General features: G+C 39.0%; 1 protein-coding gene across 1 annotated transcript in view; it reads left to right on the top strand.

The window, feature by feature from the left end:
- Positions 1-19,894, top strand: part of Lrp6 (LDL receptor related protein 6) — a 136,392-nt gene that overhangs the window by 35,935 nt on the left and 80,563 nt on the right. Inside the window, 1 exon segment of the mRNA XM_052718961.1 lies at positions 15,900-16,097. Within this exon segment, the coding sequence (XP_052574921.1) occupies positions 15,900-16,097 (198 nt within the window).

Raw genomic sequence — 19,894 nt, 5'->3', positions numbered from 1 at the left:
TCCTGCTGGGAATACAGGGTCTCATAGTGTAGCACACATTGTCCTCTTAATTTGTAGCCATCCTCCTGCCTCAACCTCCTAAGTCCAAGCACTATTATGCCTGGTTCTGTATTTAATTTTGGAGTTGGGAGTTCCTATAGTGTATATGATAAATTCAAACCCTAAACCTTTGTGAGGGCACTCTGGCTACACAGTATTTGGTGCATTTTTCATTTACCACATTTTTAGTGGGTTAAGCCAAGACAGAAGAACTTCTTTGCTTTCTCTGCGGGTCGGCAAATTGTTCTGTTGAGTTGTTCCTAGAGTGCTTTGTGCAGAAATCTTAACACAGGCTTGTTGTGCTCCAGGGTTTGTCTTCTTTCTCTCTTTGCCACTAACATAGAAGCCCTTTAGTTTCTGAGACCTGAAAACCCTCTAGGGTTGCTGTTTACCCAGTCTTGCAAGTTCTGTCTTTTTATTCTGTCATGCTTGGTCTCTGCAGATCACCCCTTTCTTGATATTCTAGCTCTGTGCTGAAAGAAGTGTTTATATATTTTATTTTGTGTATCTGTACAAATCAAGTAAAACATTGCAGTTTTAGGTATTTTGTAAAAGGGGGTTTTCCTGGTTAACTGGTTACCAAATTACTAGAACCAGAAATTCTGACTTTTATATTTTGTATATTGAAAGGCAGCTATGCTCACCACTATACCGCCAACACACTGTCTGTATATTGCCTATTAAGGTAGTTGGACTTGATGAATTCTTATGAACAGTGAAACATGCAAAGCTTGAGTGTACAGTTTGTTTTCAACAAATGGAAGATGGGTGTTCCTACAGTATCATAACAGATCACTATATATTTTAAGATTCTTACTAATGTGTATGTTAATGACTTTTATAGGTAGGTTAAAAAGGTAACTTAAGGGTCATAAAGTGAATTGTGACTTAGCATAGATATGGTTCACTTGGGTTTTATAGCTCAATTTTGATGTTATCTTTTTGTGTAATTATATCTTGTAAAGGGCAAATATTCTCTCATCAGTTTAGATTTATTGCAACCAAAAATTTCTGAATATTTTTATTTTGGAAAGCTGGATTCAGATTGAATGTATATACCAAAATAAGTATTTATGAAGATTTTGAAAATTAGTATTTTTCCTTACCTAACCATAGAAAATATATGCTTATAATTCAATAAAAATTTGTATAAAGTAGCTTGTGTCTAATTTGTAGTTTGAGATATTTTTACTTATTTGGAATAACAGTTTTTGATGTCTTAAAAACTCAATATGAGCCAGGCAGTGGTAGCACATGCCTTTAATCCCAGCACTTGGGAAGCAGAGGCAGATGGATCTCTGTGAGTTCGAGGCCAGCCTGGTCTACAGAGCGAGTTCCAGGACAGCCAGGGGTACACAGAGAAACCCTGTCTAGAAAAACCAAAACAAAACTCAGTATATATTAACTTTAATTCCCTCTCTGTTGAAATGAAGCCTGTCTTCTGTCCTTTACTCCACTTAACATTTTTTTTTCAGAAAGTATTACAAATGAATATCAGGCCAGACACAGCAATGAAATTGTATTCATAGGGACACTAATCAACAGCTTATGACAACCTAGCATTAGTTTTTGTGAGCTTTGATAGATAGCAGATGTGCATACTGTTACAAAGTAGGGCTGTAACCACACATCCTTAATTCTTTAATGTCAGTTAAATATGCTGATACTCTTATTCAGAGCTAGAGTAGAAGAAGCCATTGAGGCCAAAATAAATTAGGAGACAAGTAGGCTACATCACTCAAGAGTTAATAATTGCTGATGAAAAGAGATTTCTCCTGTACGAGACTGTGGCTAGGTTTTTGAGAACCCATGGGAGATAATTTATCAAAACCTACTGAGTGCTTTCCTAATCTTACTTTTGAATGTGTTGATAAAAACCTACAGAATATAATCCTAACTAGTTGAATTTAGCAACTTTATTAGACTTCTAGGTATCCATAGCTCCCTAAGAGAGGTTCACTGCAGTTAAACAAACAAACAAACAAACAAACAAACAAAAAAACCCCAACCAAACCTACTCCTTAATCTGTGCCCACCAATTAGTTTTCACTTCTGAGTTCAAAATAAGATGATGAGTGTCAGCCAAGGTAAGTTCTAGATGGCTGGGGAGAGTGGCATTTCATCTTGAGACTGTTCTGCCCTCCCGAGAATTTATTCTGCATACTAAGGTCTTGTAGCCTTCTGATGCTTTCCATTCCAGAAAACCATCTCTAAATGAAAGTTAACATATTTCCTTCCTTACACTGCCTTAAAAAAAAGATTTATTTATTTACCCTTTTAAAAGAAGATTTATTTTTATGAGTATTATGCTTGCATCTATATATGTGCACCATGTGTGTGTCTGGTGCCAGTGAAATTCAGAAAAGGGCTTCCATGTTCCTGGAACTGGAGTTTGTGAGCTATCCTGTGGGCGGGCATTGGGAACAGAACCTAGGTCTTCTGCAAGAGCTGTAAGTGCTCTTACTGTTTAGTTTAATATAGGAAGAGTATACCTTTTACACATCATTTCATTAATCTCAAAGCCTTTACCTTGGAATTAAAACACATTGAACAGAATTAAGATGGGAATAGAAAAATATATTATTGTCAATACTTTGAGTATTTCATTTAAGACAATGGTTCTCAACCTATAGGTTGTGATTCATAACAGTAGCAAAATTATAGTTATGAAGTAGAAACAAAAATGGTTTTATGGTTGGGGGTCATCACAACATAAGGAACTGTATTAAAGGGTCTCAGTATTCAGAAGGTTGAGAACCACTGATTTAAGAAATACTGTAGAATTTGTCATATCTCAAGGACAAAGGGTGGAGGGTTGGGGGAGGCGGAAAATCCTAGGCTTAGGATGTTGTATATTAACCATATTGCTGAATGTTTCCAGCATGAGAGAGATTTGTGCTGATGTAAACATGATCACAGGCTGGCTTTAATATATTGTGGTATTTATAATTTTGTTAAATATAAATGCAAAGTTCTTTCCTCGGTTGTTCTTAAAAAAAAGCGTTCTAGAATGTCTACATAATTAGCCTATGTACCTGCTTTTTAATTGAACATGTGTTTTGTGGCAGGACTTATCTCTGAGGCACTGATAAAAAGGCTTGTAATGTGAAAATTCAAGGTACCCCCATCCTGGCAAAGTGAGGGCTTGATTGAAATAGACACTTCTGAAAAAAATCTTAAGAGTGTCTTTTCATTATTTTTCTTCGATGTTGGCATGTGAAATTACCAAATTTCCTGGGAGGATGATTTTAAGTACTTTATTTGATGTTGGACTCTCGTGTAATTTTGGGTTCATAAAGTAGTATCACATATGGAGATTTAATTGATGTTTTTTCTGAATTGATCGATGAGCAATTTGCCAATTGCTTTATAGGTATCTGGAAATATTCCTTAGTGTTTTTTAGAGTTTTATATAAATTTCTTCATATTATGTACTGATTGTGCAGTTTCTGACAGAGCATCATGAGTTTTATTCTGTGTTGTTAATGATTCTTTATTCAGGTGGAGCTTGAGATTTTCCTGAGCCCAGTGGCTCAAGGACCACATTTTGAGTAACATAGTTTAGAGAGGGATAGCAGATGTTTTCTATAAAGGCGCAATTAGTAAATAACGTAAGGTTTGGCAGGCCACATGCGGTTCTTGTTACAGTGTTTTTCTTTTTTCTTTCTGGAGTTTGTTTTTCAACTCTTAAAATATGTAGAGATCATTTTAGCTTATGGAGCCATGCAAAAACATGGTGTGGTCAGATTGCTGGTAATTGCTTGTCTCTGAGAGGTGTATGCATTTAAGTCATCCTAGAAACAAAAATTCTGAAAGTAATGCTTATGACTTTTCAGCATTTTAGAGGATCATGTGATTCATGTGACTTTTTTAAACCTAATTTATCGATAAGGTGAATCATTGTTGGTGGTTTGAAAGCTATTTGTTTTTTGCAGATTTTAAAAAATTTAAAATAATTTAAATTATATACAGTAAAATTCACCCTTTACTTTCAGCATTATAAACAGGTGCATACAATTATATTCTGTCAAAGATAAAGCTACACATTATTGTTGTAAGAGCAGATTTTAATCAGTAATATATTGCAGTGGGAAAAAGATTAGCACAAACTGAATATACAAAGGATGTCCATTCTACAAGGAAATGAAGGGAGGAAGAAGAGGAAAGGGGAAGAAGCACAGATTGGGAAATATTGCCTCTATTTGTAAGCATAATTATGGATTAAAACTTCTGCTGCTCATGCAGAGAATCAGAATTCCATTCCCAGCACACATGTTGGGTGACTCACAGATAACTGTAACTCTAGTTTCAAGAGATCTGATGTCTTCTCCTGGACTCCTTGAACACTTGTGCTCACATGCACACACACACACAGACACTTAAATAAACACAAACCTTAAAGAACACTGAAAGTGGTCACTAGTCTTAATCAGTGAGTTGAGCAAGATCACAGATTGTAAAATTGTATGCAAAACGGTTACAGGGCTGGTGAGACTGAGTAAAAGCACCTGCTGCACAGATCTGGTTACCAGACTTTGACACCTGGAACTCATGTAAGGATGGAAGGAGAGAACCAGCTCCACAAAGTTGTCCCGTGACCTACACTGTGCACTTGAGCTGTGGCACATGTGCACCCATCCCTCATGCATGCACACGTGCAGTAGCAAGGAACAACTGAAAATTAAAACGTTAATCAATATAATTTACAATAAAACGTGGAATGCTTAAGTGTGAAAGTAACTATGAAACATGCAAATCTGCTGGAAACTGCAAAGGAGGAGCTTAAGAAGTCAACGCAGACCTAAATAAACTAAGAGATACACTGTAATGGTGGACTGAAGATGTAGTAATCGATATGCTAATTCTCTCATGCTGATTAACACTTTCAGTCTTAAACAGACACTCAGCATAATTTAATTAGGAAATTGGCAAGCTAGTCTAATACTGATTAAGAAAATCAGATTAAGTTGACAATATTACTTGATTATGACACTGTTAGAAACAATAGTTTCATTGTTGCACAAAGGAGCACATGAACAAAGCAGATGTAGCTCAGCAAGGCAATTTTTGCAAAAAGGAGTTCTAAACCAGACTAGAGAGAGTGAGTTCTGGAGAGAAAGTTCACTTGGCTTTTATTCTAACTCAGGTGGTGACTGTGCTTCCTCCCCGCCCTCCATTGGCTGGAGTCATAACCTCATAGATGATGAAGTATAATGATAGGTCATTAGGGCTAGTTTAATACTATGTTCATTTAGCTGGATAATAATTGTAGGTTTTCTTCTAGGGTCTGTGATTTGTCTAGCCACAGGTTCTTGGCCTGATAATGGTGCTAGGTATGGATTTCATTTTGTGGAGTGGGCCATAAATCCTAGTAGAAAGTGGTTGGTTACTCCCATAACTTCTGTGTCACTGTTACACCAGCCATCATGTCTTGTTAGGCATAACAAGTTGTTCTTATAGTTTACAGGGTTTATACCTGCGTAAGACTGATTTGTTTCTCCTCTGGTAGCATGCATAGTAGTACCTTCTAACACTAGGAAAGCTAGCCTATAGGGATGCTGTTTCCGGGTGAGTACCAGCTTGATTTCTTCATGTTCTGTGATTTGAGTATGCACTGTCCTAAGCAATAGGGTCTTATCATCAAGTCCTGGAGGGTAACCAGGAGCTGGCAATAGCCTATAATGTTTGGGTCTTTAGGGACCTCATTGGCTAATAATTCCAGAGGAAGTAACTCATTCCTGGGACTGGGCCTTTTCTTTGTTAGCCTTATGGTTTCTGGTAGGGGCATTGCTACTCTGTTATAAGGTAACTCCATTTTTACTTATATGATGTGTGTGTATAAATATATTTTAAGAACTTATACAGTAGTAGGTTTCCATATGACCTTTAAAAGAAAAGTTTTTAGTGTTATTTATCCTTCCCATTTTTCCTCTTCTACCCTACCCTTCTCTTCCTCACCACAATTTATCCTTTCCTGTTCCATAAGTCCCCTTTAAAATTTTATTTTTATGTGTGTGAGTGTTTTGCCTAGGTGTCAGATCCCTGGGATTGACTTACAGATGGTTATGAGCTGCTGTGTGGGTGCTGGGAATTGAACCCTGGTCCTCTGCAAGAGCAGGCAATTAGTTCTCTTAACCTCCGAGCCATCTCTCCAGCCCCCATAATTCCCTTTTAGCTTTTTATATCAATGTATTTTCCCTCTCTTGAGAGCCCCTCTCCATGGGCCCTTAGTAACTTCCTGACTGCTATGAATATTCCTATTGTAACACATATCTAAACATTCAAACCTGCTTTTCTTCCTTTTTCTTTTCTTCTTTCTTTCTTTCTTTTTTTTTTTTTTAAATTAAAGAATGGGGTTTCTATGTAGCACAGGCTGGCCTCAAACTCGTAGTCCTTCTGCTTGGGGTTGTAGGTTGGTATCAACACACCCACTTCAGTTGCTTTCTTGAGTAGTACAGTTTAGGTTGTTAGTGACTTGTAAGAAGTGATTTCTTACAAAAATATTATTATTTGTTTTTCTTTGTGTTGGGTGTTTTGCCTGCAAGTATGTTTGTGCAACACATGCTTGTCTGTTGCCTGGTTCCCACTGCCCTGGGACTGGAGCTACAAAGAGTTGTGAGCCACCATGTGAATGCTGGGAATTGAACCCAGGTCTTCTGGAAGAGCAGCCAAGTGCTCTTAACTGGTAAGCCATCTCTCCAGGTCCAAGAATTAGTCTCTTGCTCTACTGGACTTATTAAGGAGTAGACAAATTTCACAGTGATTAAAGACACTCCTTTTTATGATCTTCTCCACACTTTCCATGCAGCCCAAGGTGGTTAACTAGTGTCACAGCAGCGTGGTGTCGGAGAGCCTGTATGCAGTAAGTTGTGTTTGTTTTTGATGACTGCAGCAATGAATTTGGCTGAAGATGAAAAACTTTTAAAAGAATATTTATCACACTAATCTTATTAGTAAAGACAAACTACAATATATTGGATGAATTAGCAAAATAAAATATATATATAAAAATTAGGTACTAAAAGTCTTGAAAGGTTATTGGGGAAATTTGAGATCCATTATTGGGGGATTTATTAAGGCAACTCACGTAGTTAAAAGGGAAGTTTATTTTGGGGTAATTTACAACAAGTAAAGGGGTTGGTTACAGGATCCAGGAGAGGTGAAGTGCAGTCCAGCGGTGTTCTCTGGAGAACTCTGCTCTGTCTACCATCCGGCATCCAGGATCACCAGGAACCAAGAGAGTTGGCACATCCCATCTCAGGTCTTAAGGGCTCCCGTTTTGGCCCTGCCTCAGGGGTAGGTCATAGGTAGGCGTGACAGTTACCAGAAGCCTCACTGGGGGTAGTACTTCCAGGTCAAAGCTGGAACAGCTACCCACTACAATCCATTTTTTTTAAACCCCAAATATTTTCAGTCAAGTTTAAGTGGTCATTGTGAAGTTTTAAAGTCCCATTCTCAGATGCTCCAAAGAAATGGGAGGTGGTTGTGTGGGAGGGATTTATTTTGTGCTTTGCTACCATGTATGGACTTGTAGAGCTTTTGGGTCACCTGATATAATGTTTTGAGTCAGCTGGTTAATGAGTTAAACACATTACATCACCAGTATAAGAACTGAGCATGATGAATAAACAGGTGTTGAGAAAAAAAATCACATTCTGCTTCACTGGTTCTAAGCCCTGTCTGAATATAATAGAATTCCTTGGGAAGTTTTTTTACTTCGGGTTTATTTTGATACAGAGTCTTGCTTGCAAATACAGGTGTGCACCACCATATTTGTCTGCCTGTCTGGGACTTTCTCTGTCTGTCTCTGTATTTGTCTGTCTCTCTCTCTGTGTACATGCATGTGTGCATGTGTGTACCTGTGCACCTGTGTCTGTCCTCACCTTCCATGTATTGAGACAGGGTCTCTGTTGTACACAGTTGCATATACCTGGCTTCCCAAGCTTCTAGTAATTTTTCTGTCTCTTCCTCCCATTGGTACTGTGCTGGGATGACAGATGTGTGCCCTGCTGCATCCTGCTTTTTTTATATGAGATCTAAACCAAGATGGTTAGCCTTACTGTGGGAGCCCACAAAAGCTTCCTAGTGAGATCTGAGCTTGCTTTACACAGCACGGCTGCATTAGGGGATGACTTGACCATGTGTATGGTCACCAGGTGTCTGGGATGGTCTGCACTTGGCTGTGCTGGGAGGAGGTCTTTTGCTCCACCCCTTGACATTTCTTTAAAAGCCCTTTAGTAGAGACAGAACGGGCTGGTGAGTTTTGACCCAGGACCTCCCAAGGCTGTCCTGTGTTTCTGTCTCTCTCCTCTATATTTCTAAGTCTCTTATCCTTCACTCCTCAAGAGTCCCTGGGGTAAATAAATGTGGGAGCTGGCCCCCCAGAGCTTATATGGCAAGTGCTCTAACCACTGAGTCATCTCTCCAGCAGCTGTTTGAGACTTAATGGAATTTTATTCAGCCATAAGGAAAAATGAAATTTGCAGGAAAATAGATGTATCTGGAAATTATTAAATGAGGAAACCCAGACTTAAAAGACAAGAACCACATGTTCTCTCTTATATGTGGATTTTAGCTTTTAATGTATGTATGTGCATATATGTAGGTGTGAGTGTGGGTATAGGTCATGAAATGACAGAGGGAGAAAAGAGGTTTTGAGGGAGGTGGGGTAATAAAACCCATGGAGACAGCTGAGGACTGCTGGGGATGTAAGGGTTCAGAGTGGGGGCAGGGAAGAGGATCAACAAAAACAAGCTATGCATGAAAATGCCCCAGTGAAACATAGTACTTTGTAGTACTAACGTAGTACTTTGTACTCTAACAACAGCAACAACAGAAATACATTGATTCCACCTCAAACCAACTAACTCAGAAGATCTGGTGGAAGAATCCAGATCAGTAAATTTCTTAGGTTGTTCTCAGTTGCCAAGGATGAAAATTCCCGCAGCAGGTGCTTTCTTGCTTTGATCTTGCTGTTTTGTGTATCAGGAGCCAGGGAGGAAACATACCAAAGAGAACTTAGAAAATCTTAGTTTTCATTATCTCACAGCTATCCTGAAGCCTCCCAAAATGCTGATGAGCATTAGATTTGCCTAACTGGCAACACTTGTTATGAATGTATGGGTGATGCTAACTGCTCATTTGGGGTTTCTCTCAACTCCATTATTTCTCTGGTCATGGTTATGTAAGTGTCATCTTAATGCTATGGTGGCCTTTTGATCTGTCATTTGCTCCCTTATCAGTTGACATCAATGCACTACCTTGACACCTGCACAGCAGAGAGGTCAGGCTGCTGCCTTGTCACTAGTGTTGCCCTTGGCCATGATTGTGGGAAGAGTGTGGGATGTTGAAGTGCCCTTTGTTAGAAGCAGGAAGCTCTAAAGGGATTTTGGGGATGGCTTTGGGTCTAAGAGTGTGTGTTATCATTCATAGTTTTAATCTAAAGAAATCTTTTTAGTTTAGTCACCAAAAGATTGTAGGTAAAAAGCTGTTGGGTTCCTTAAATAATTTTTTAAGCAATAGAACTTGGCTTGGACTCTCTATATAGGAACAATGCTACAGATCACACTCACAGCTGGCTGTGTAGGCAGTACTGTTAGCAGTATGCTCGTCTGTTAGTGTGCTGATGTGAGATGACACGGACCCCTAAATCAGCTGTAGACTCCCTTTTGAAATTGGTTGAAGGAGGATTAATGAATGCAAGTGGCCTACAGCCTCACTGGAATGAATTGTTTGTGATGTTTTCTGCTGCTTCCTCCTCCTCTCCATCTTCTCTTCACACTTCATTTCTTTCTCTTTTTGAGGCAGGTCTGTTTGGCTCAGGTTCACCTCCAGCTCCAGGCCCTTGAGACTCTGCCTAAATTCTAGTGTTACAGATATTTGCAATTACAACTGAAAGTTGACGTTGATCTGTCTGATTGGCAAGATTGTGGCTTGTGCACATGTACTGATTGCAGGGGGTATTGGAAAGCAAATAGCTGGTGTTCTGTTTCTGCACTTTCAAGATGTGGCTCTATCTCATAAGTTGAAGGATTCCTTAAGTACACAGGGAAATAGTTTAAATGCTAGGTTGCCCCTCCCTGTCCCCCAGTGCCAAGTATCTGTGACAGCATTTTGTGAGTGAAAATGAATGCGTCTCAGGTTTGTGGATGTCTTTGCTACAGTTTGATTCTTGCTTGTATTTTCCCCCTTTTTAACGTTAGAAGAATGATTGAAATATGATAGTGAATATAAAAGGAGATGACAAAAATTAAAAAAAAACTTGTAAATAAATCAGATCTTAGGAATAATCTACTTGGTCCCTTTGCTTTATTAAATTATTAAGGAAAAATTAAAGCATATGAATTTCTGGCTCCTACTTAGGCAGATTACAAAATCAAAGCCTACTTTAAAAAAACTTTGATTTTTTGGACTAGCAGCAGATCTATCACATAGATTAGGTCATGCATTACCATTATTCATGTGAATTTAAGATTTGGACAGTTAGAAAGATTGTGAGAGCCAGAGGTGGTGGATGACTTAAAGAAAACTGTTTTCTGGACACACCAAGGCACATAGGAATACACAGGAGTTGTGACAGCATACCTCCCCCCCCAAAAAAAGCTCAAGTCAGACAGAAATATCAGTATCTCCTGTAAGCTTATGCCTCCTGTATTTAGTTCCTACAATAGCTGCCTCACGTATTCTGTTTTAAATTGTGATTATTTATTGACAGTACCATGACTGTCACGGTAGAAATTACTGTTCTAACTGCAACTCTTGAATCATTAAATGTGCTTGCTAGCATTTTAAATTAGGATGGCATATGATAGTATATGTTAAAATATAGATGTGAGAAGCTGTTTGATGTACTTTTGGGAAGAATATTTACTCACGTGTTTAGAGTAGGGTCAGGCAGGACAAGGCCAGTAGGACTTGCCTGAGCTTTTGGCTGAGCTGTGCTTCAGTCTTTGTTAATGGACCATAATAAGAAGCCACCAGTGAGAGAGAAGCATTTGTTATCTTATGAGGATCTAAGGTAGGAAACATTCAAAGATGGATCTGCAAAGGTAGGCTTTGTGTAAATGAATATTTCTATTGTTCAGCTGCCACTGTTTCATTAACTCTCTCATCATTTCTTCATTCTTTAAGAATTCAGTGATATAATATAAAATGTACCTCCCGGGGACAAATCAGCCAAATCCATTAATGGTTTCTCAATGCCTTAATAAGACAAGTTGGGGCTGGAGAGATGTCTCAGTGGGTAAAGTGCTTGCCATGCAAACATGACTCGAGTTTGGATTCCCCAAAGCCATGTCAAGCTGAACTGGTAGCATAACCTGTAAGATGCTGTGGATGGCAGAAACAGGAAGCTCCCAGGCCAACTAGCCTAGCGCCTAGCATGTGCGACAGTGAATAAGAGACCCTGTTTCAAACCACATGCGCCCCCCCCATAATTAAAAAGAATCAAAATTAAGCATCTGATTTCTTACATAAAGTTTTGTTGGTGATTTGACCACTTCTGTGTCTTTCTCTCAGCCCTTCAGTTTTATGCTGCAGTAGTAATAGAATCTATGCTCTGGAGTTCCTTATTACATATATCTGTGCCCTAGGGTGTGGTCCCTCTTCCTTGAATGTTCTTCCTATGAGGCTCAACTCAATGTCTTTATGTCTGGTGGGATTAACTGCTTGTCTGAAATATATGAAGAATAGATCTAGAAGAGAGAATAGCGTTAAGATCTTTACTAATGTGTGGCTTTGGAACAGTGAACACTCAGATTGTAAGTTAGCATGTCAAACTGTAATGAAGTCCTGCCACAGCCACCCCTCAAATTTACTGTGAATTTCTACTCACCACGTCTGCCAACTCATTCTTTAAATGCTACCTTTTTTTTTTTTTTTTTTTTTTTTTTTTTTTTTTTTTTTTTTTTTTTTTTTTGCTAAATCTTTCAGAATAATCAGTAGATTATTAAGAATCAACATGTAGGGGGTGCTGAGGAGATGTCTCAGTGGTTAAGAGCACATACCATTCTTGTAGAGGATCCAGGTTTGGTTCCCAGCATCCATGCCAGATGGGTTGCAGCTTCCTGTAACTCCAGCTCCAGGGGATTAGATGCCTCTGGCCTTTGGTCCCTTGATTCATGTGCACATGCCCACACACAGCTGTAGTCACACATACCCCTAAAAATAAAATCTTTAAAGAATCACCGTATGGGAAGTCATAAACCTCAGAAAAAGCAATACTTCCATTACTTCAAGAAATGGAAAAAAAATCATTTTTTTTAACCTTTTCTTATTCAGAAAAATGTATTAAACTTAAATGTGTCAGCGGCAATAAATCTTAAACATTAATTAGTTAACATAAATTCTAAGAGTGTAAGATATTCAAGTTTATAAAGGATCATTGATCAAATTTTGGGAGGAAGTATTGCTCTATTGGAGTTAAACTGTGAGAATGGTGATATGTAGAGGGAAATGGCCACATCATGATAAAGTGACCCATGAGTGTGTGGAAGCTGAAGACACTGGTAGAGAGGTCAGAGCTAGGTTATGCTAATGACCTTGCCCTTTGCTCCTGAAGTGAGAAACCAGCAGAGTGCAAGGAGGGCCTCTGAGCTTTGTGAGGCAAGTCTGTTTTTAATCTTCATGTTGTAGAGGAAGAACTTGAGGCACAGAAGTGACTAATTTACTCAAGGTCACTGTAGGAAGTGGCAGAGCTTCTGTTCTCTGAGGCATTGTGCCACACTGTCTTTCCTGGTAAGTGCTTCATGATTAAAGGATTTGTAACTGTAAATTGTACACTTGCCACTGAAAATGACAGCTCTCTAGTCTCTGCAATGCCGTGTCCATACTACCAGGTCAGCTCCCTCCTTTAAAGACATGGTTTTCTGCCCAGAGACCTGTAGAAACCATCCCTGATGTCTGCTAGTGCCTTGCTTTCATCTCCACCCCGTTGCTTTTTTCTCAAAAAGATGAACTTTTTGTCTTCCATCTGCTACCAGTTGCATGTACTATAGATATTTGCTGGGATTAGTTAGATAGCATCGCAACTGCTTTTCTCTGTTTTCACAGTATACTTTAGATACCTATGTCCTGTGATATTAATAAGGATTATTAAAATCTTCAGACGATTTGACAAGGTCCTTTTAAATATTTTGGCTTGAATTTAGTTTGTAAAGTGTAACCTACCATTGTCTGTACAGAGTGGGTCTGTTACTCTTGTATGGGATAATTGCAGTATTCACCTTGGCCTTACTGGGTCTGCTCTTTGGGAGAATAAATTCGGTAAAATGCTGCCTCCCCACCTACCCCACTTTCACAGTTCCCCAGTTTCCATTAACTGACAGCCTCAGAGGTTTAGAGCATTCCCATTACCTGGCAGAGGTTCTTGCTTTCACTGCCCCAGGCAGCTGCTAGTTTTCTGTACCCTGTGTATTTGCTTTTAATGGACTATTGATTCAAATGGAATCTGACAACATGTAATTTCTCTGGCTTCTTTCACTTTATGATAGTATTTTTGAAGTCTATCACATACTCATCCATGAATCAAGTATGTAGTTTTGTTTCATTGCCATTTATTATTCTATTGTATGAAGGTAGTAAATTTTGTTTTATTTCATTTATTAATGAAAGATTTGGGAGATTTCTGCTTTTTCCTATTACTAGTAATACTGATATAAGTGTTCATGTATAAGTCTATATGAATGTAGTATTTCCTATTTCTTGGGCATAGAAATTGCTGGGTTATCTGACAAATCCAGGTTTAACATATTAAAAAAAAATCCCTGCATTGTGTGGTTTATTAAAGTGGCCACACCATTTTATATCTCCCCCTTACCACATCCTTGCCAAAACTTTAAAAAAAAAAATTACAGTTACTTCTGTTTTCAAGTCCAAATTAGCTGTGTGTATATCTGATGAAATGACTGCCAACCATTGTAGAAGTCTCCAAGTGCCTTCATGTTGCTCTTAGAATAAAAACCTTTAAGGGAAACATGGCCTGCCTGCCTTCCTGTATAACTTTATCTTGTGTGAGCTAGTCCTTCTCTTACTCAGTCTAGACAGCATCCAATCATCACCCTTCATTTAGGAAGAATCTGCTTGCTTAACACTAAGGCTATAGCATGAGCATTGGCTTTAGAATCAGAGAGAGCTTTGTTTGAATTTCTCTTCTCCATTTGCTAGCTGTGTGACTGAGCAAAAATGAATTTTCTGAGTTTTCTTGTTTGACATCTGGTAAGGAACAGTGACTGTTTCCCGAGCTTGTTGAGTTGGTGTCTGTAAGTCAGGTGCTCCCTGACGTTTCCTTCTTACGTTCCTTTGGATGAGGCACCGTGTGCAAGAGCAACAATGCCGTGGATGCAAGCCCAGGCAGTTGCTGCCACGTTTCCATACTTGGATCCCATTGGGGTTTTCACATGTTTATTGACTGCCTAAATGTAAACATTGTGTGTGTGTGTGTGTGTGTGTGTGTGTGTGTGTGTGTGTGTGTGTGTGCGCGCGCGCGCATGCGCGCGCCGTATACAAACGCTGTAGGCCTCCTGTGGGGTTCAGAGATGGTTATGGGAGTTTACTTTCTACTGTGTGGATTCTGGGGCTAGAACTCAGGTTGCTACACTTTGTCACAAGTGTCTTTACTTGGAGGCATCTTCCTAGCCTGAATGCCTCATCATTTATAGTTTGTAGTATCTTCATTAGCTTTCTTAAAAGATGTTCTATTAATTGATGCATAGCCCAGTTTTCCTTTATATCAAGGAAAATTATTTTTCCTTCTGTAATGAGAACATTAGATTTAGTTATCATGCTTGGTTCCCTCTAGTCTGGATTGACTCTTTATTAGCCTTTCTGTGACTTTCATGTTGTCAGTATTGTAGCACAAATCTTAAAGGTTTTATTAATAAAATCAAACCTGAAGCCAGGTATTGGGGTGAACGCTGGATAATCAGAGAAACAGAACAAGCCATAGCCACCTCACCTCACCAATCCCTCAGCTGGAGATCCTGTTTCCTCAGACTGGAAGCCTCTGAGTCCTCATCCAAATGGATCTCAGATGAACTGCTTCTAAAAGCCTAAAAGCTTAACCAGGCTCTAGTTCCTGGTCCTCACGCCTTATATACCTTTCTGCTTCCTGCTATCACTTCCTGGGATTAAAGGCATGTGTCACCATGCCTGGCTGTTTCCAGTGTAGCTTTGAACTCACAGAGATCCAGATGGATTTCTGCCTTTGGAATGCTAGGATTAAAGGGTGTGTGCCACCATTTTCTGGCCTGTGTATCTAGTGGCTGGTCTGTTCTCTGACTCCAGATAAGTTTATTAGGGTGCACATTATTTTGGGGAACAAAATATCACCACACAGTATAGTCAAGAGGCCAGTTTTATAGTGTCCCTCAATTTGAGCCCTTTTATGTACCGTGAGGCTAAGCATTCTGTGGGATAAGTGGGAATAGGAAATAAAACTACACAAACGGTGCCTTGTTGTTTTCAGTACCCCACAGTGAGAGGTTTATCATGTCAGTCCTGTCTCTTATTAATGATGTTGACATAGCTTGTTTTTGGTATTGTCATTTAGACTTTCTTTCTCTGTAGTTAACATCTTCTCCTTGTTACTAAGTAATCTGTGGGATGTACATTGGGACAGTGTAAATGTTCTTTTTGCAAATAAACCCTGACTTCTGGTTTTGCACTCCCGCTGTTCCTTGTCTGTATCGGGTACATCTGTACATTGGTTTCAAGTAGTATATTACTAAAATGTGGAAAAAAAGATTTCTAGGGTTTATTTTCAGTTTGTTGTTTCTGAGAGAGCTTTATGCAATAGTAGTAATTACAAATATCTTATGGTTATTTATATCATGGCTTTAATGTTTCTTTTTAATGATTTTTAGGTTCATGTACTGGACTGACTGGGGAGAAGTGCCAAAGATAGAACGTGCTGGAATGGATGGTTCAAGTCGTTTGGTTATAATAAACACTGAAATTTACTGGCCAAATGGACTGACTCTGGATTATGAGGAGCGGAAGCTTTATTGGGCAGATGCAAAACTTAATTTCATCCATAAATCAAACCTGGATGGAACAAATCGGTAAGATTGCCTTGTTTTAAAATTTAATTTTACGTATTTGACTGCATGAGTGTATGTGCAGTATGTGTGTGCATGCCTGGGGTGTGGAGGCCAGGGGTGACTTTGGATCCCTCCGAACTAGAGTCACAGGCACTTTTGTAGGACACCTCTCTTACTACATGAGTTCTGGGATCTGAACTCCATTTAATGTGACTGCTCAGCAAGTTCTCTTACTGCCAAGTCATCTCCAGCCTGCTGTGCCTTTTTCTTTTTTTTTAATTTAAGAAAGCTTCATTGTGCCAGCCAAAGAATGATAGAGGGAGAGATCCAACATTGAGCTTTGGCCTCTAAACACACGCATGCACACTTGTGCACAAACATGCTCAACTTCCTCACTCCCATGTAGTTATATTTCTCATGTGTTGTCATAACATTTTGAACATGCAGACTTAGTGAGGCTTTGTTTAAAAAAAGTCCTGGCTGTTTGGGTGCGCACCTTTAATCCTCGCACTCAGGATGCAGAGGCAGTTGGATCTCCGAATTTGAGGCCAGCAGAGATGTAACATGACATCATTGTCTATGCAGGGGTGAGCAGGGAGGTGACATGACATCACTGTGCAGGGGTGAGCAGGGAGGTGACATGACATCACTGTGCAGGGGTGAGCAGGGAGGTGACATGACATCACTGTCTGCAGGGGTAAGCAGGGAGGTAACATGACATCACTGTCTGTGCAGGGGTAAGCAGGGAGGTGACATGACATCACTCTCTGTGCAGGGGTGAGCAGGGAGGTGACATGACATCACTGTGCAGGGGTGAGCAGGGAGGTGACATGACATTACTGTCTGTGCAGGGGTGAGCAGGGAGGTGACATGACATCACTGTCTGTGCAGGGGTGAGCAGGGAGGTGACATGTTATCTCATAGTACTTGAAAATAGTTAAGCTCCAGAAGAACCTCAACTCTGAGGGACGGTAGGATGTGGCACATGTTAAGATTGACAGACAGATTTCTGAGTTCAAGGCCAGCCTGGTCTACAGAACCGAATTCCAGGACAACCAGGGCTACGTAGAGACCCTGTCTCAAACCCCTCCCTACCCCTTAAAAACGATTGACAGGAAATACAGAGCATGAATGGCTGCTTGCTCAAATATCTGGCAGGTGTAGTGTGTGCACAAGGACAGGTGGAGTTTGCAGCTTGCACCAGTGGACTCTTTGGATATGGTAATGTCAGAGTTCTTACTCAAGTTAGGGCACCACATTGAATGGAAATAAATTGCGTAGGAGAACTGATTCACAATAGCACAGAAAGAGACAATAGAACAGGGAGATGAAGCGGAGGAAAGAAGAGTTTTCCAGAAGGATGGGAAGAGGACAGCTGGTGGCTCTCAGAAACTAAGCTGTCATAGTTGGAGCATCACAGGAACAAGGGGGGTGCATTTTGTGAAGTTAGAGAGCTGTCTTAAATACTGCATTCTTTTTAAAAGCTCATAGGAAGTAATTTGACAAAGGAGAATCAGAAAAGTATCAGATGAAATGCCATTTAAAGTTACTGCAAAGGAAAAAATAAGGAACAGAATGCACACACATACACACATGGCACGCACACACACATACACACATATACACACACACAGCATTCCAGAAAACTTCACCATAGAAGAGGGCACACCTTTGTTTAAATATGACCAAAAGTTAATGAGAAACCAATATATCATGTAAAGGAAAATGTAACATTAGAAAAGTTCTGAAATAAGATTATTAAAACTCAGAAAAAAAATTGTAAACGAAAGAAAAACCATTTTAGGTAAAGGAATAACAAAGAACTGAACAAAAACAAAATCTACCTTAAATGATCAGTGGCATAAGAGTGAATAACAGAAAGTTTGGTAGACGTTAAAAGGAGAAAAAAAAATACAGTTTTATGTTCTCAGTAGACAGAGACTTTCAAAGTGTCTCAGTAATACTGAAAGACCTACAGGAACAAAATTGAAATAAAAAAAAGCAGAAAGAAACTTCTGTAACTGAAATGAAGAATTCCTGAGGTGAAAATTTTACTAGGGAATTTAAAGGCAGCTGCTGCCTTTAAATTTGAGCAAACGAGAGAAAAAAGAAAAGAAAAAACAAAACAAAACAACAACAACAAAAAAAAAAACAGGAAAAAAAAAAACCCAAGACAGAACAGGAAACTTGAGACAGGACAAGGAACAGTATCAGATCTGAGGACCAGAAAGAAGAAAGACTGTGTGGGATACCATTGCATGGACTAGTGTGTTCACTGTCCGGATACCATAAGGAAAAGGAGAAATGTCTGAAGAAACCGTTGCTGGAAACCCTCAGATTTGAAGAAAGGCAGAAGTGCCAGTGTTTTAGAAGCCATTGAACTTCATGCAAGAGGAACATATTCTAAGACAAATTATAAGCAAATTTAGGAAAGCCAAAGATATAAAATGTTAAAAGTAAAAAGAGAGGTCACTTACTAAATACAAGGGAAGTCGACTAGGCAGAAATTTTAAACTATGGAGACCAAAAGGCAGTTGGTCAGTATTCAAAGCACTAAAAGAAAAAAAAAGTAAACTTAGAATGCTGTGTCTATCAAACTTCAAAAGTGAGTAAGAAAGTGAAAATTTCCAGATAAACAAAAGCTGGAAGGATCTTTCCATGTAACAAATTTTGGGGAGCAAACAAACCGTAAAGGTACAACAGACTGGGAGACCTGCTATATATTCCTCTTGAAGCTCGATGAGTAGGATGTAGGAAATGCATTTGACTTTTGTGTGGACTTTCCATAATGCTTTGTACATATTTTGTTGTCTGATCAGGGTCTCATTCTCTGACTGAAGCCTCCCGGGTGCTACATACATGCTTGCTAGTTGCTCATGCTTACTTAACTTCTCCTGCTGTGGGCTGTGATTTAATGTTACCTGGTTTTACCACATTGTTAATCCAAATCTCATTGGTTTATTCATTACCCTATTATGTCTATTTTAAAAACAAAACCCAGTTTTTCCATTCACTGATAATTGAGATTGCTTGTATTGGTGTGTATTTACAAATTTAGGTTATATACATAAGCATATAATACAGGGTTAGAAAAATAACCTTTATATTTTTATGTTTCTAAATTTTTGTAGAGAATGCATATTTATTCCATTTACAATCAGGAGAAAAATAACAATTGGGAAAAAAAGAACTCAAGTATTGAGTTTGCTGTGATTTTTGGTTTCTTTGTGTATTTTCTTTCATTTCTCCTATGGACCTTACTAACTTTCCTTGCTTCTGGCCAATCTGTAATCTTTTGGGTCACAATTTTTGGCTTAGATTTTCTTCATGAAATATCAGTTAGATATTATTTTAAAGCATTCTGTCAATCAAAAATTTCTTAGGCAGGGGAAGCACATGCCACGGTTGGCATTTGGAGGTCAGAGGATAACGAGTCAATTCCTTCTTTCTACCATGTGGGCCCCAGTGATCATCAGGACTTGGTAGCAAGTGTGCCTTACCTGTTGAGCCGTTGTGATAGTCCCCACTCTGTCAGTTTTAGTAATGGTTTACTCATTAGTTCTGTTACTGAATTATAAGAGCATTTTCTTTTTTAATATAGAACAAACTTTGCTATTGGATGTAGGATTTAGGAACGTTTCTGTCGCTGCAGCTTGTGTCTTCATTTTCTTGATGGCATATTTTGAAACAAATACTAAAGTTTGTATTAGATGCAATTTATCTGTTTTTACTTTTGTTAAAATTGCTTTTGGTGCTCCCGGGAACCTTTTTGTGACACAAAATGGTAAATATTCTGAGAGAAACTCCCAAGAGTTTTA

This window comes from Peromyscus californicus, unplaced genomic scaffold (assembly GCF_007827085.1).
Source record: "Peromyscus californicus insignis strain IS unplaced genomic scaffold, ASM782708v3 Scaffold_6__1_contigs__length_162567912, whole genome shotgun sequence".
NCBI classification, from domain to species: Eukaryota; Metazoa; Chordata; class Mammalia; order Rodentia; family Cricetidae; genus Peromyscus; species Peromyscus californicus.
Note: the sequence above shows the minus strand (reverse complement) of the source record. Positions and strands in the feature narration are given on the sequence as shown.